Source organism: Babylonia areolata, chromosome 24, assembly GCF_041734735.1.
Source record: "Babylonia areolata isolate BAREFJ2019XMU chromosome 24, ASM4173473v1, whole genome shotgun sequence".
NCBI lineage: Eukaryota > Metazoa > Mollusca > Gastropoda > Neogastropoda > Buccinidae > Babylonia > Babylonia areolata.
This window is the reverse complement of record NC_134899.1, coordinates 44101233-44119009: the sequence shown is the minus strand read 5'-3', so window position 1 is coordinate 44119009 and position 17777 is coordinate 44101233. Positions and strand designations below refer to the sequence as shown.

General features: G+C 42.0%; 1 protein-coding gene across 2 annotated transcripts in view; it reads right to left on the bottom strand.

The window, feature by feature from the left end:
* The window catches only part of LOC143298994 (uncharacterized), a 96470-nt gene that overhangs the window by 78505 nt on the left and 188 nt on the right, over nucleotides 1-17777 (bottom strand). For both annotated transcript variants that reach the window (XM_076612053.1, XM_076612054.1), the window contains exon 2: nucleotides 4548-4797. In XM_076612053.1, the coding sequence (XP_076468168.1) occupies nucleotides 4548-4587 (40 nt within the window). In that variant the 5' untranslated portion in view covers nucleotides 4588-4797. The remainder of the gene's footprint in view (nucleotides 1-4547; nucleotides 4798-17777) is intronic.

The window sequence follows — 17777 nt, the reverse complement described above, 5'->3', positions numbered from 1 at the left end:
TTTCACTGCTCATCAAATATTTAATTAACTGTTTAATATCTTATGCAGAACTGATATTGGTTAAGCCTTTCTTTACAGACATTCTCGACAGACATAATTTACCAAGTTCAGTCTATTTTTAATGACAGCCTTTAGTGGTAGTAGTAGTAGTAGTATGCAAGAAGTAGTAGTAGCAACAGCAGCAGCAGCAGCAGCAGCAGCAGAAGCAGTAGTAGCAGTCAGAGAAGTGGTAGTAGTGGTGGTGGTAGTAGTAGTAGTAGTAGGAGAGAAGGGATATAAGCTGTGAAGCTTTTACAGTACAGACCCTTCATGTTTCTTAAAATAGCTTGGTAGAAGTCAATATTATTGATTTATTGGGAAGGAACACAATACAAGTTCTTTCTCTTTGATCTCTGGCTGACTTGTCCCCCCTGAAGGGGAATTTGGGTGATTCTGAGGTTTACCACTTGGAGTTGTTTTTATCATCTTTGAAAAATTTTATTTTCATCATCATTATCATTTTATGATAATGTTTTTCACTCTAACAGCTATTATTATGTAACATTCAGCCATTTCAGTTTCCAACAATCTTCTTTCATTCTTATTAACAGTTAAACACACATATTCATGTCAGATCCTTCTGGTCCTCTGTATTCTCTTTCTCTCAGTCTCTCTGTGTCAGCAAACTGGTCCTGATGGAATTATTAGTGAACTGAAAAACATTCTTCTGAACAAGTAGTCCTTTTCTTTGTTAAGTTGTATAATAAACTGTCTGATAATGGTCTATACCTGAATAACTGGATAGAATCTATTATTCCCCCCATTTACAAGAAAGGTGATGTAAATAATCCCAATACTTTTATATACAGATATTCTCCACTGCAATGAGAAATCATTTACACTAATTACAGCTTTGTCTTTTGTGAAGGACTATGACTCTCAAACCGGGAGGCAAAGTTGCACCGGCCCTTTGTGCTGCAGCCTTGGGGGCTAGTTGGCCTTTGGGAACCATCCCAAAGCTGACTGTCCTAAAACCCTCTTGGCTGAACTTGGGCAAGACACTCTCCACTATAATCAAATTCCAGCCCAGACAGTCTGGACAGCAGTTACCTCCTCTGCTGTTCTGATGGTCACAGTCAATGTGTGTGTGTGTGTGTGTGTGTGTGTGTGTGTGCATTTTTTTTTTTTTTTTTTTAATCATTTCTTTTATGTGTTTATCATTTATGGATCAGTTTGCATGCTTTGACACCTTAACCTGAAACAACTTCTCCCTTAACTCTGTGTAGGGCACTGCACAGAGCTCTTCCCCAGATTTTTCCAGGCCCATAGGCTATGAGTCACACATAAATGATCCTTCTTGTGCATTCAGATGTTTTGTTTGCTTGTTTGTTTCTGCTTGTTTGTTTGTTTCAATCCAAGAAACAGTATTCACAACACAGACTCAGGTTTCCTCCACACTAACTTAAACAGTCACTACTGGCTATACACTAATGAAGTACAGGTGACTCTAATTATACAATGCATGCACACGCAAGGGGTTAAACTGAATGCTATGTCATTAGGAAGGTTACTTCTTCTATCTGTGACTAAGTTGAAAGCTATGGTTGTGGGCGTAATTTTGCTTCTTTTATTTTTAATGTTTGATCATCACATGCAATAGCAATGATGTCATGGTTCTCCAATTATTCAACGTAAGTTCTGTTGTTTTCTTTGATAAAACAAAACAGAAACAGAAACTCTCTCTCTCTCTTTTTTTTTTTTTTTTTTACAAAGAAAATGTTGTCAGTATTGGGTGAAATCACACACACACACACACACACACACACCACAAACACACACACACCACATCACTAGCACAAACACACACGCACACTAACACACACACACACACACCATATCACTAACATACACGCACACACACACACACACGCCCAGCTGCACAGGCATACACTCACAACTATACCCCCCAGTCCCCCACACACTTGCATGCTGTCACACACTGCACACACATGCAAGTCAACGGTATTATTTTAAGAGAAATAGCACAGATGAGGCAAGTTGAACTGTCTCTCAACTTATGCACAGGTGCAACAAACCTGGGAAGTAAGCAAGGTGTTACAACCACCTCAACATTCAAGTTCCTTCACAGCTACACGCAATGGTCGATTCTGTTCAACCCTTATGTCGCCATACGTGGGGGGGGGGGGGGGGGGAAATCAATTACCACAACACATTCTCAGCAAATCCATTCGTCTCCAAGCTACAAAAATTGTAAAATTCTTCCTGTATTTATTCAAACGATTTGTTTTGCAGGTTCTAGCCCAGGTATGTGGACTGAATATCCTGCTCTTTGTATGTTTTCTAATGGTCATGCTCATATGTCAGGATATCTTTTTTTCTCTCCTCAATAATTCCTTCAAACAACTGCCAAAAGATAATCATGCGTGTGGATACACTTATCTGATTGTGAACAAGTCTGCATGTGTGTGTATGCATAAATGTGTGTGTGTGTGTGTGTGTGTGTGTGTGTGTGTGTGTTTGTGTCTGCATGCATGTGTGTGCACGTGTGTGTTAACCCTTATTTTACCTTAACTGATGCAAACGTTACAACAAATCCAGCTGTGTTCTTGATTATGTTGTTTTCTTAAATCCTCCATGGCCCAAAAGGGGTCAAAGATTAATTAAATCTTGATCTTGTGTGTGTGTGAGTGTGCATACATATGCATACATGTGTGTGTGTGTGTGTGCATGTATATATGCATGCGTGCGTGCGTGTTTGTGTGCATGCATGCATGAACCTGTAAGAACTTCTCAAGGCCTGACCAATGTGCTGAGTTTACGCATTGGTCAGGGACCAGCACAAGTGTGTGTGTTTTCCTGCACAGATGTGGAGTGATGAATACTGATCAGTCCACATGCTTTGACACCTCCTTGAAACTGAATCTGAGCACATGTGTGTGCACAAGGATGTAAGTGTGTTTCTTTCCATCTTCCTGGTGGAACCCACAAAAGAACCTCTCTCCTTTGCTGACCTTCCTTCCACTCCAAACAATCACTCAAAGACACAAGCTTTCCAAAGATGATGATCTCTTTCTCTCTCCCCTCGCCCTCCCCATTTCTATCTCTCTCTCTCTGTCTCTGCCCATTTAACAATGGATCAAACCGGACCTTTTTCCTGCAGATTTTTATCAGCGTCTTCGCTCTCTTTCTTCCCACGCCTAACTTGTTTAGTCATGCTAACCCACAAAAACAAATCATGGGTGAACCACTCTCTCTGTCTCTCTGGACACACTACCCTGAGGCAAAAGTGATACTCTCCCACAGTCCTCTGTCTGTCTGTCTCTCTTTCCGGAGTCTTTCAGTCTGTCTCACTCTTTCTATCACTGTTTCTCTTTCTCTCCCTAGGGAGTGTGTGTGTGTGTGTGCCTCCACACCACCAGTGGGCAAGCCATCACAAAGGCAGAGATAAGAAGAAATTGACTTGAACATAAAGGAAATGACACGGATAGGTATCTACATAAGTTACGCTATTTGCATTTTGTCCTTTCTACCATAGCACACTGTCCACAAGTTCATCAGTGCAGTGAAGAGGAGGGGGAGGGGGTGGACAGGAAAAGACAGTACACTGTGTAGAGTGGTGGCCCAGTGGTATGGCACTTCCTTGGGTTCAGGTCTCATATATGAACCAGGGTTATTACTCCGCCCTCCCTCCCCACACTCCACTAGACCCTGAGTGGTAGTCTGGGTGCTAGTCTTTCTGATGAGACGATGAACCAGGATCCTGCGTGCAGCATGCATTTAGTGCAAGTAAAAGAACCAAATGGCAACAAAAGGTTTGGTCTTGGCAAAATCATGTTTTAAAAAAATCCTCTTTGACTAAGTAAAATAAACACCCTTGCAAAAAAAAACAAAAAACAACAAAAAAACAACAAAAAAACACCCTTGCAGGCAGAAAAATGAAACAAAATAGGAAGAAGATGAAGACAATGAGGACAAAGGAGAAGAAGAAGATGATGATGATGACAATGATAAAGCAGAAGAAGAAGAAGATGAAAGAGGAGAAGACAATGAGGAAGAAGAAGACAATGAAGACAAAGAAGAAGAAGAAGAAGAAGATGATGATGATGATGATGACGATGATAAAGCAGAAGAAGATGAAAGAGGAGAAAACAATGAGGAAGAAGAAGACAAAGAAGATGAAGAAGAAGACCATGACAATGAAGAAGGACATGAAGGAGAAGATGACACAGCAGAAGAAGACAATGAAGAAAAATAAGACAAAGAAGAAGATGAGGAAGATAAAGAAAAAGACCAAAAAAGAAGTTGAAGATGTATGAGTGTGACAGGCTGGAAAACAAAAAAAGTCTGAGCAACATCTAGCAACCACCCTGGATCACTTGCAGTCGATGAGAAAATTCCACACTCAATGTTTAACAGTAACACACACAAATACATTCACACAGACATACACAAACACCTAACAACCCCTCCCCAACACCTTCCACACCACCCACCCTCCCCGCACACCCCTTCAACCCACCACCACACTGACAACGTCCAACACTAACCATCTTCGTCCATAGCAGCCAGACCGGAACTCGATGCCATGGTGAAGAGCTCTGCAGTTCTGCTGCTGCCACCTCCGCTGCTGCTGTCTCTGTGAGGAGTCTGTGTGGACACGTCTTGACCTTGACCTCCTTGACCTCACCCGTCTTGACCTCTGACCTCACCCGTCTGGGGGGGGGGGGGGTTGTCGTCTGAAGAAACCGGAGGATACCCTCAGCTTTCAGCCGTCTGCCATTGATAAACCTCTGGTTCCTGCAACGTCAGATAGGATTAGCGTTTGATGCAGTGATGGCAGGACAAAATGGGGAAACGGTATTCATCACCATCTACATCATCATCTTCATAACAATACTAATGATAAGAAGAACAATGACAATGATAATAACAATGATACTCATCATCATCATCATACTCATAGATTATCAAATAGCAACAAAAGCAATATAATGATATATCAGCATCATGTATACTTTGTATGATAGCTGTGTCAGACTTTGGCCTGCAGGACAGCAGTGGGGGTAACTGTAATTATAATAACAATAATAATAATTATGATAACAATATAAAAATTCATATAATGTAAACAATAACAATATTGATCAAAATAATAACAATAAAGATAATAATGATAACAGTTGATCTACATAATGTCAGCTCATGGTACACCTTTTTACAGTTCATACTTAGGTCAACATATACACTGCATGATTGTGAACCACAGTAAAATATCTCTCTTTTATCATTGAACATTTTCAACAGATTTTTAAACAATTCTGTGTCAGCTGAGTTGAACTCTGTCGAAACTGATCTAAACAATTGGCAGAGATTATTTTCCATGAGCAAATGAAAAACATGCACATTCATGCACACATAGACATACTTAAAGTGGAAGACGTTAAACTGAAGACTACTACTACTACACACACACACACACATACACACACAGAGTCATACACACACACATACGCACAGTCACATACACGCACACACACACACACACACAGTCACATACAAGCACAGTCACACACACACACACACACAATATAAAACAAAAACAAAATGTCAGCATATCAGATCACTTGTAATTTCCGGCCTGTGAGGTAAGACTGCATTAAGTGCACCTCCTTACACACACACATGCATACAAACACACACACACACACGCAAAAAAAAAAAAAAAAAAAAAAAGGGAATAAAGAATCAAGAAAATGTATTCCTTCCACCCATGTTGGGACCAAGGGCATTGGGTGAAATGGTGTGTGTGTGTGTGTGTGTGTGTGTGTGTGTGTGTGTGTGTGTGTCTGTGTGTGTGTCAGTGGGGTTAAAGAAAAAGTCACAACGCTGCCGTTAGCAATTGTTCGGTCATCTGCAGGGTGGAAAAATAAAGATGTATAAATTTCCCTTTCAAATGAGCACATTGCTTCATTGCAAACTGGCTGCAGAGACACTTAATGCTTTATGTGTGTGTGTGTGTGTGTGTGTGTGGAGCAAGCTGGGGTGTGAGGGGTAGGAGCTGTGTGTGTGTGTGTGTGTGTGTGTGTGTGTGTGTGTCTCTCTGTGTGTCTCTGTGTGTATCTGTGTGTGTGTGTGTGTGTGTGTGTGTGTGTGTGTGTGTGTGTGTGTGTGTAGGTGTGTGTGTGTGTGTGTGTGTGTGTGTGTGAACACAATACTCAAATTGGGTTTATCGACCAGCTAAAACATCAAAGCATGCATGACGTTTTTTAAGATGTCACAGAACCTAGTGAGTTATGTTTCATAAAAATATAATTGTGTATACATGAGTTCAATTCAGTTCGGTTCAAAGCACTTTATTGTCTGCTTCTTGCAATTAAAACAATTAAAGCTCATTTAAATGCTGGTCAACAAATATCAAACTTCAAAGCTTAAAAAACAACAAAAACCTGAAACAAACAAACAAACAAAACGAATGAGTAATTGTCACACCCTTCCCTGATCACCATATTGTGTGTGTGTGTGTGTGTGTGTGTGTGTGTCTATGTGTGAGTCTGTGTGTCTCTGTGCATATGTCTGTGTGTGTCTGTCTGTGGTTGGGTACTGGTGTGTGTGTGTGTGTGTGTGTGTGTGTGTGTGTGTGTGTGTGTGTGTGTGAGAGAGTGTGTGTGTGTATGTGCATGTACGAATGTGTGTGTGTGTAACCACACAATCCTCAAATTGGGTGTGCTTGCATGTGTATGCATACATGTGCATGCATGTGTGTGTGTGTGTATACTAAATGTATGTTTGCATATATGCATAAATGCATCCCTTTATGTCCTCACAAATTTATGCAACCAAACCATTACATTTGTTAACCTGTCAAACTCATTGTAATGGATTTTAATGATTTTTTTTTTTTTTTCAAAAATGAAACAAGGAAAAAGAAAACAGGGCTCCAGACCCAGAAACCAACACTTTCCATCTTAAACAGAAGTATCATATCATTTGAACTCTGAATCCAAAGCATCCTAACAGACTAAAATCTTCCACCATGCAAAAGAGAAGTGGCTGCTTAACAAAGGACAATCACGCAGAGACTGATTAGGAGTATACAAATGGGAAAATCCTGAGATGGGGAAGGGAAGGGGAGGGTATAAGGGGAGGGGGGAGGAGGAGGGGAGGGTAATGGAGGCGGAGCAGGGGGGCGGAGGTAGATGCAAGGTAGCTGCCAACCCCCTCTCCATTCCCCATTCGACGGGCGCAATAGCCGAGTGGTTAAAGCGTTGGACTTTCAATCTGAGGGTCCCGGGTTTGAATCACGGTAACGGCGCCTGGTGGGTAAAGGGTGGAGATTTTTCCGATCTCCCAGGTCAACATATGTGCAGACCTGCTAGTGCCTGAACCCCCTTCGTGTGTATAAGCACGCAGAAGATCAAATACGCACGTTAAAGATCCTGTAACCCATGTCAGTGATCGGTGGGTTATGGAGACACGAAAATACCCAGCATGCATGAACCACGACAGAGTCATCGGCAAGTCGATGTTGGTCGTGTAACGGAAAGAAGAAGAAGAAGTCCCCCCCCCTGCCCCCCCCCCCCCCCCCAACAACAGACACACACACACATGACACACCACACACACACGACACACCAAACACACACACACATACACACATATACATGACACCCCCCCAAGCCCCTCCCCCTCCCAACCCCACCCTCCCACACACACACACAAGCTCAAGGATCACAATAAATCAATAAGCAACAGGTTATAACACAGTCAGGTGGGGTCACTCACAGTCACACAGTCTCCCTTTGTCTGCTGTCGCCCCCTGGCTCTTCCCCCCACAGGCCACCAGCCACAACACCTGGACTGGTGTGTGAACAGAGAGAGACAGAGGGAGAGAGAGGAGAGAGAGGGGGACAATGCAAGACACAGAGAGAGGGACAATGCAAGACAGAGAGAGATAATGGGATATATATATACACACACACACACACACACACACACACTAGAGAGAGAGACAGACAGACAGACGGACGGACAGACAGACAGAGACAGAGAGAGAGAAACACAGACACAGAGAGAGCAAGAGAGAGAGACAGACTGACAGACAGACCGAGACACACAGACACAGAGAGAGACACACAGACACACAGAGAGCAAGAGAGAGAGACAGACAGACAGGCTGGCAGACAGAGACATTGACACAGAGAGCTAGAGAGAGAGAGAGAGAGAGAGAGAGAATGTGACTGGGAAAGACAGAGAATGAGAGGGGGAGCAAGAGATAGCTTTGTAAGAGACATAGAGGAGGTGGGTGAGAAAGAGTGCTGGACTCACAGCGAGACAGAGAGATGCAGACAGAAATGAAGAGACAGAGGAAAGAGTGGGGAGGAGAGACAGAGTTTTGTGAGACTGACATGATTTATTCACTCAAGGCCATAGCCCCATATGAATGAAGGGCGATAATACAGTATGCAGATGTCACCATAACCATCAGTAAACATTCACCATTTTCACAATTAGTTAAAGAAATTATGATAATACCGTTTCACTTAACTTAAAAGCTCTGTGTAAATACAATTCAAGATTACATGACACCATCATCAGATGATGCCATCAATAAACATAATTTAAACAAACATGGACATTCATAATATTTCTTTGGAATAAATCTTACGCGAAATCCATGTAACACAGGACACATCAAAACAAAATGCACTTCATCTTCATTTGACTGCTTGCGCAAAGGACACAACTTCTCTGTGTGATCAACAATCTTATAATGGTATCTGTGCATATAAATTTCAGAAATGCCAAATCTAAATCTTGTTAATAAAGCTCGTAGATATCTTTCCATGTTAAACAAAAGATAATTCTTTACTAAATGTGTAGAAGTATGAGATCTGTAGAGACAGAATCTGTCACTTGACTGAATATGATTTTCCAAGTTTTGCCATCTACAGTCTATCAAACGCTGATGAAAAAGTTTCAGAAACATATTCTCATTACCTACTCCTTGATATTCCCAAACATATCCAAAGCCCAGTTCACAGAGACAAGTTTGTACCTTTGATGCCCAGTTCCTTTTACCTCTAGAATCTAAATCATACAACATATTATAGGATTTACGTAGCAGTCTGTTTTCATTCATTTTTAGTAATTTAAACCAGTATCGAACATATCTAACTACAGAATTTATATAGATTGGATGTCTGTTCGTCTCACCGTATACTAAATCGTTACGTGCCTTCATTTCAACTCCTAAAAGCTTTTTCAGTCCAAATAAATGAACAGACTCACATTGTATTGTAGCATTTTTATCTAGACCCCATAATTCTGAGCCATATTGTACGATGGGTTGTATCTGAGTATCAGAAATCTTAATAAAAATATCCAAAGAATTAGAGTTTTGTGAGAGAGAGAGAGAGAGAGAGGGGAGGGATGTGTGTGTGTGTGTGTGTGTGTGTGTGTGTGTGTGTGTGTGTGTGTGTGTGTGTGTGTGTGTGTGTGTGTGTGTAAGAAAGAGAGAGATGAAGAGAGATTTAAAGAGACAGAGAGTGGAAACAGAAAGAGAGTGACAGAGTGGGGGAGGGTGAGAGATTGAGAGAGAGAGACAGAGAGAGGGATGGTGAAGCTTGAGAGTGCGTGAGAGAGAGGTGGGAGGGAAGGGGGAGAGACAGAGAGACATTGAGAAAGAAAGGTAGAGAAAGAGACAGAGGGGGAGAGAGACAGAGAGAAAAAGAGAGATAAGCAAGGGCTCCTTCAAGGACTCAAAGAATTTAATGTTAGACCTCTGGCCTGTAAACAATTGAGGTGCACATGCACACACATGATCATAAAAAGAAAAGGACGGATAAGCAGAGACACAGAGAGAGAGAGACACACACAGAGAGAGACAGAGAGAGAGACACAGAGAGAGAGATGAAGAGGAGGGGAGAGAACGAGAAAAACCAATAAAGACAAGCAGGCAGACAAAGACTCATTGTAGTCATAGCAAGAAGTCGTGAAAACAAAAAAATATCAACAGCGTTACCTTCAAACGCATAAACTGAACCCTGACAATCTGAGAGAATTATTAAATACAAAATAATTCCATGCTATCAAAATGGTCACTGAAAAAAAAAAAATCCACAGATCACCAACTTCAGTTGACGCTCCATGCAACACAACCAAATATGCAAAGCGTTCCTAAGGGTCTATAATAATGAAAGGCCAATGTGCATATGCGCCTCTGTCAAGAAAGGCAGACAATAATGACAGCTATTCGGCCATGTCTCTTCTTGGGCAAATGCCAATGATTGTCACAACTCTGTGTGTGTGTGTGTGTGTGTGTGTGTGTGTGTGTGTGTGTGTGTGTGTGTGTGTGTGCATGTGTGTGTGTGAGTGTGTATATGTGTGTGTGAGCATGTGTGTGTGTGCGAGCGTGTGTGTGTGTGTGTGTGTGTGTGTGTGTGTGTGTGTGTGTGTGCGCGCGCGTGCGTGTGTGTGTGTGTGCATGAGTGAGCATGTGCATGTGAGTGTGTGTATGTGTGTGGGTATGTGTGTGTGTGTGCGTATGTGTCTGTGTGTGTGTGTGTGCGTGTGTGTGCAAATGTGTTGAAGTTGTATATACCATTATATGTGTGTGTGTGTGAAAGGGGAGGAGAAAGGAAGAGAGAAATGGTTTAGTTTCTTCTGTCATGCAATTACATGTACACACATGAACAGACACACATACATACAAACTCTCTTTAACACCCACAACACACACACACACACACACACACACACACACACACACACACACATTAAAGAAACACCTGCGCATGACTTCAAATTTCAATTTGACAGCTAAACTTCCTGTGAATCATTTTTTTTAAGTTTATGCTTCCAAGTTACACACACACACACACACGCACACAAACACACACACACACACACACACACACACACAGAGGGGTGGTGATGCTCTCTCCCTGGGGAGAGCTGCCCGAATTTCACACAGATTAAATATGTTGTGACAAACAGTAACACAATACAACCAACATATTACATGTGGTACAGACACAAACCAATATTTACCTGACAACTGATGATAAAACACACCTGCGGAAAATGCAGGATAATCTTAACCACAGTGTCCACATGAGTTAAACAACAAGAACAAAAGACATGATTCCCATAAATAACTGTCATCTAAAACGTGTCACTGTTGAATACACATGTATATGTATCCCCACTCTAAGAATAAACACAATAAGTGCACCTCCATCATTACACATTATATATCATACATTTAACGATGTGCAGAAACAACATAACCAACAAAAAGAAGCACTGTAAACTAGGAAGCAAGAGAATGTACATGTACATTATATTCATATATATATATATATATATATATACGTATGTATTTAAAGCCATGTCATGTACAGATCTCACAAGCTGCTGCTTAAAACAACAGATGTGACATGCAGGTTGTTGAGATACACACACACACACACACACACACACACACACACGAAATGAAACACACACACACACACACAAAATTAAACACACAACTACACACACACACAAAATGAAACCCACAACTACATGTACACACAGATACACACACACGCACAAAATGAAACACACAACTACTTGTACACACACATGAAATAAAACACACAACTACATGTACACACATACACACACACACACACATACCGTGCCCCCCTTCACACTCACACATGCACCCTCCTCACACACACATAAATCTCCAGGCCAGACCAACAGAAAGACCCAAACAATCAATATGGACCAACCCTCACCCCTCACCTGCACCCCCCCCTCCCTACTTCCCATCTCCTCCAGAAACAACCAACCCCTGGATAACAGGAAATGCCCTCCACACCCCAATCCCCACCTCTACCCTCCCTGCCCCCCTTTGTGAGTCAACGTTATGTCACCCATCACTTGATGATGACAGAGGATTTACACAGAAGGATGGTCCTTTCCATGAATGTATAGTATATGCATACAGGTAGACCTTGTCTTAATTTATGGTTTACAATATGTACATGTGACACATGTATCAGAAGGGCGCCTTATGAAAGGGGTAAGATCAGGCTGCACTACTTCCTTTTTCTAAAGACAAGTTTACTGGTTTAAAGAGGCTGCAATTAAGGCACCAAGAGCATGTGAAAATGTACGTATAAACTGTATGTATCCTATGTATGTAGCACAGATGTCTTATTCATGCCGGGCAAATCCCAGTGTATTCCATCAGCACCAAGTCTTGAGTCATGTCAAAAGCATGATAAATGATGTTCATGCTTTAACTTTGTTGTAGGCTGTGTGTAGTACTCAGGAGTAGTACTAGTACTACTAGTAGTACTTGGCAGTCTTTCCTTTTTAAGGTGTCGCTCTGTGTGTGTGTGTGTGTGTGTGTGTGTGTGTATGCACATTCATGCTTGTGTGTTGGCATGTGTATGCATAAGTATGACTGTGCACACACATATGCTTACACATGCATACATAACATATTAACACACACACACACACACACACACACACACACACACCAACACATATGGACAGACACACACACCAACATTATATATATGCACATATGAAGACAAAAAATACATGCTCACACATGTTTACATACACATGTTCTCACATGCATATACATACAAGCATACATAATATGAACACACACACACACACACACACACACACACACAATGTTCACACACACACACACACACACACAATGTTCACACACACACACATGTATACACACTCATGCTCAAACACACATACACATATGATATCTGAACATGTGCACACAAACAGAAACACTCTATCCCACCCTCTCCTCCCTTTCTCTCTGACAAAAGCATTTGTCTTGCCACACACACACACACACACACACACACACACACACACACACACACACATATATATATATATATATATATATATATATATATATAAATATATATACCAACCAAGTTGAAATAACTTAAGCAAATAACTGTAAGCCATCTACTCATTCATTGTCCATGCATAAGACAGTTACTTCCAAAAGATGTAGTTGATGACTTTTCTTCCAATATTTCATTAGCCACTGAAAAGATTTTGAATGATTATTCATTGCTTAGGATGTTTTCAGAAATTTTAAACTCCAGTCCAGTTGGCATCCTCTTTTGATGTATTATATTTAATACTCTTATTTATATTTACATTGCTGTAGGTTAATACTTGTTGATATGCATATCCATGTTCTCCTTCCCATGACAACTCATTCAATACACACCACAACCTCTTTAGACTTTTTCTTATAATATACTTTTCCTCTGATACATGACATGAACCCTTTTTTTTTCTTCTTTTTTTTTCTATAGACTAATATTCACATGCATTCCCTTTCCTTTATACACTACTTTACTCCTTTCCGTCTAAAAACACTTATAGTGAATAGACGTTAAACTGAAGAAAACACACACACACACACACACACACACACACACATATATATATATATATATATATATATATATTCCAACCCCAAACCCCAACCCTCCCCAGGGTTTCCCAGACTACCGTAGCCCAGGTATCACCACCAAAACACACACACACACACACACTGTGATATGCCACAGCTAAGGTATCACCACCAAAACACACATACACACGCACACACACACACACACACACACACACGTGCACACACACACACACACGCACACACACACACACACAGTCACACACACACCCTGTGACATACCACAATCAGCACGGTAGCCAGCCACCCTGTTTACCTGCCCCCCTAACTCCTGTCCTTATCAGGGTCTGGCGCGCGTGGACGGTTTGGGCCGGTTTGCCACAACACGCACATAAAACCTCCCCACTGCCCTCTGCAAGGATGTGGCGTGCAGAGTCTGACATGTATTGCTCCCAATGGTGATCAGCAGTTTTCACCATGCTGTCCACAACAGGTCTATGAAAGTGCCGTTACTTCTCTTGTCTGTTTGACATTGTGTGTGACTTATTGGGGAGGTGGGTGTGTCCAGGGAGGGGGTGGGGTGTGAGTGTGTGTGTATATTTATGTGTGTGTGTGTGTGTGTGTATGTGTGTGCGTGTGTGACCCTGCCTACTCTTCCTCTTTTGCTTCAGGATTCATCTGTGTGTGTGTGTGTGTGTGTGTGTGTGTGTGTCGTGTGTGTGTGTGTGTGTGTGTGTGTGTGACCCTGCCTTCTCTTCCTCTTTTGCTTCAGGGTTCACCCTTTACTTAGATCTAATCAATTTCTTTTTTCTTTTTTTTTCTTTTGTACTCTGGCACCCCCACCCCTTTACTCCCCTATTACAATGCAGGGCATTGTTCCCCATTCCCAGAGATGGTTACAGTCTTCTGAGTCCTCCAGGGGCACTCAGTATTGCATGATGATGAACACAGTGCATTCTCACCTATTTCAGTACATTCACACTGGATCATATTTAAGTCAATATGGACGATACAAAAGGAGGCACAGAGAGAGCAGATTAAGGATGACAGAAACAGAAAGAGACAAAGACAGAGATAGAGAGAGAGACAGAGACAGAGAGAGGAACAGAGAGAGATACAGAGACAAAGAGGAACAAAACTGAACTTAAAGGCACAGCAACTCTTAATAAAACATTCTACAGTGTGAATGTAACACTGGGTGCCAATCTTATTGCTTTCGTCATTAATTGATTGAACGGATGGCTAGTGATTTGTAGTCAGGTGAAATTTTTCAAGACATGACATGACACGCCGCTTTCTGAGGCTGAAAATTCTGCTCCGGACTCTCCCGAAATGAGAAAATAATGCCTCCTCTCTATGGCTGATTGGAGTGGAGGCTCAACAAGTGTGTGCTGAATCCCTTTGCACTGGGAGTGCCCTGAAATTAATCACTGATCAATACTGCATCAAACAAATAGCTATGCTAATGCCAACATCTCATATACTCACCGAAATCAACACACAAATTATTATGAAATACCCCCCCCCCCCTTCCCCCCCCGCCCCCCCAGGCCCTCACATACGCACACACAAAGACTGAAAGAGTCACTCATAAACACACACACACAGTGACGCACGCATGAGCACACTCACATGTGCACACACTGAGTTACAAAAACACACACTGACATGTCCATACACACTGATGGTGGTCACATACACACATGCATACAGACATACAGACACAAACACACACACACACACACACACACACACACAGAGTGTGATGCACACACAGTGACACATGTGTGCACACACTCACATGTACACACACTGAATTAAAAAACAGACACACTCAGACACTGACATGTACACACACTGACAGTAGTCGTATATAGTAATATCCACACTCACACTAACATACACACACACAGAGACACAAAAAGACAGACACACATCCACACACACACACACACACACACACTCACGCACATGCTCACAGGCCTAACTGGAGCAATACAGCCAATTTTCAAGCACACAGGAAACAGAAGCATGGACCATAGCACTTGGCTTTCACTGTTTGACAAGCACACTGAGTCAACACCAAGGTCAGACAGGTGTATCCCCTCAATTTCTCCTGTTGGGAAGGCACCCCCTTCCTTTACTTATCTCCTGCTTTTTAATGCTAAATATAATAACATTGCGTTACTTGGTAATCTAATGTACCAGTCAGTTACTTTGGTGGGTAGATCACGGCTCATGGCTTAGATCTTTGCTGTGGAGCATTCTTTTTAACCACAGGCATCTGGTGAACAGTTATTCAGTGCCACACCAAAATGACACTTTTAAGGGTGAAGAAGAAGAAGACAGAACTAAAAGAAGACTGAATCTGAAACCTGAGAGAGAGAGAGACAAAGAGAGAGAGACAGACAGAGAGAGTAGGACAGAGAGAGACAGATAGGTTGAGACAGAGACGGAGAGACCGAGAGCGAGACAGACAGACCAAAATGATAAAGATATATAATCTACACCAGTGGTGGTGCATCACAACAATTAATCAAAGTTAAGTCAATATGGACAATACAAAAGGAGACCGAGAGAGAGGAGACTGAGAAGGACAGACAGACAGACAGAGAAAGACAAAGACAGAGACACTGAGAGACAGAGAGAGAGATAGAGAGACAAACAGAGAGAGAGAGAGAGACAGAGAGACAGAGACTGAGAGAGTCACAGAGAGAGGGAGGCAGAATGAGAGACACAAACAGACAGTCAGACAGACAAACCAAAATGATACAATAATTTAATCTGCTCCAAAGATTGAGTGAGAGAGAGATAGAGGGGGTTGGGGGAAGGAAGAAAGAGTTGAAAAGCCTCAAACAGACAGGAGGGTGCAACAGCCAAGTAGTTTAAGCGTTGGACTTTCAATCTGAGGGTCCCGGGTTCGAATCACGTTAATGGCACCTGGTGGGTAAAGGGTGGAGATTTTTCCGATCTCCTAGGTCAACATATGTGCAGACCTGCTAGTGCCTGAACCCCCTTCATGTGTATATGCATGCAGAAGATCAAATACACATGCTAAAGATCCTGTAACCTATGTCAGTGTTCGGTGGGTTATGGAGACATGAAAATACCCAGCATGCATGAACCACGACAGAGTCATCAGCAAGTCGATGCTGGTCGTGTAACGGAAAGAAGAAGACAGAGAGACTTGAGAGAGAGAGAGAGAAAGAGAGAGACAGAGGTAGAAAAAGAGCAGGGAAGAAGAGGGAGAGAGAGAGGGAGAGACAGACAAACAGACAAAAGACAAGATGGGGGAGAGTCACAGAAATTTCAATAATGTTAACACTGAACAAACTATACCAAGCCAAATACATGACAGACACTGAGAGACAGATGCTCAGACACACACACTCAGACTCAGAGACTCAGACTGTGACACATACAGGTGACTTTGTAATGACAACAGACCAATCCTAAAAACTGACACCCAGATGACAGAAACTGCTGAGTCATTTTATCATAGTCAGGAAATGTATATATATATATATATATATATATATATATATATATATATATATACATATATATATATATGTATACACACACAGACACACACAGAGACTGAGACAGGTGTGTGTGTGTGTGTGTGTGTGTGTGTGTGTGTGTGTGTGTGTGTGTGTGTGTACATGTCAATGGAGGACAGAAGCATGTTGTGATGCGTTCCGGGCTTGGACACAAGTGTAAAGTCACACAAACATACACGGGTGCTGTGATTTACGAACACCCACACGTCCACCCACACAAAAACATACGCGCGCGCGCGCGCATGCACGCACGCACACACGCACACACACACACTCACGAACCCTCGATCGAAGCACAACAAACAGACAGAACATAAAAAATACACAGTATAAGAAACACACAAACCTAAACAAAACAAAATCAAACTACAGAATCTAGAGCCATCGCATTTATCTGCCAATAATGAAATGACCAAAGGCGACCTTTTCATACTTCATGTCACTGTCTCCAGGTACGCGAAATGACTGTCAACCCGCGTGTTGCCTAGTTTCACTTTGTTTTTGCGCGGCAGACTTGAGGAAAACGATCGATTGCAATTGCCGCGGTAGTATTTCAAGCTCTTATAGATGGTAATTGGATGCCCGACGTTCTGCTGGCATTTCAGCCTCACAGACAATCTAAAGTTACCGGATGCGGTACGGTGGGACAAAAACCAGTTCGCAAGAAATCTGACATCATAACAATCACTTGAGGTACAATGACAGTCCCTTCGGAAAGTAATGTCTACTGCTTTCAAAGTTCTTGAGTGGTG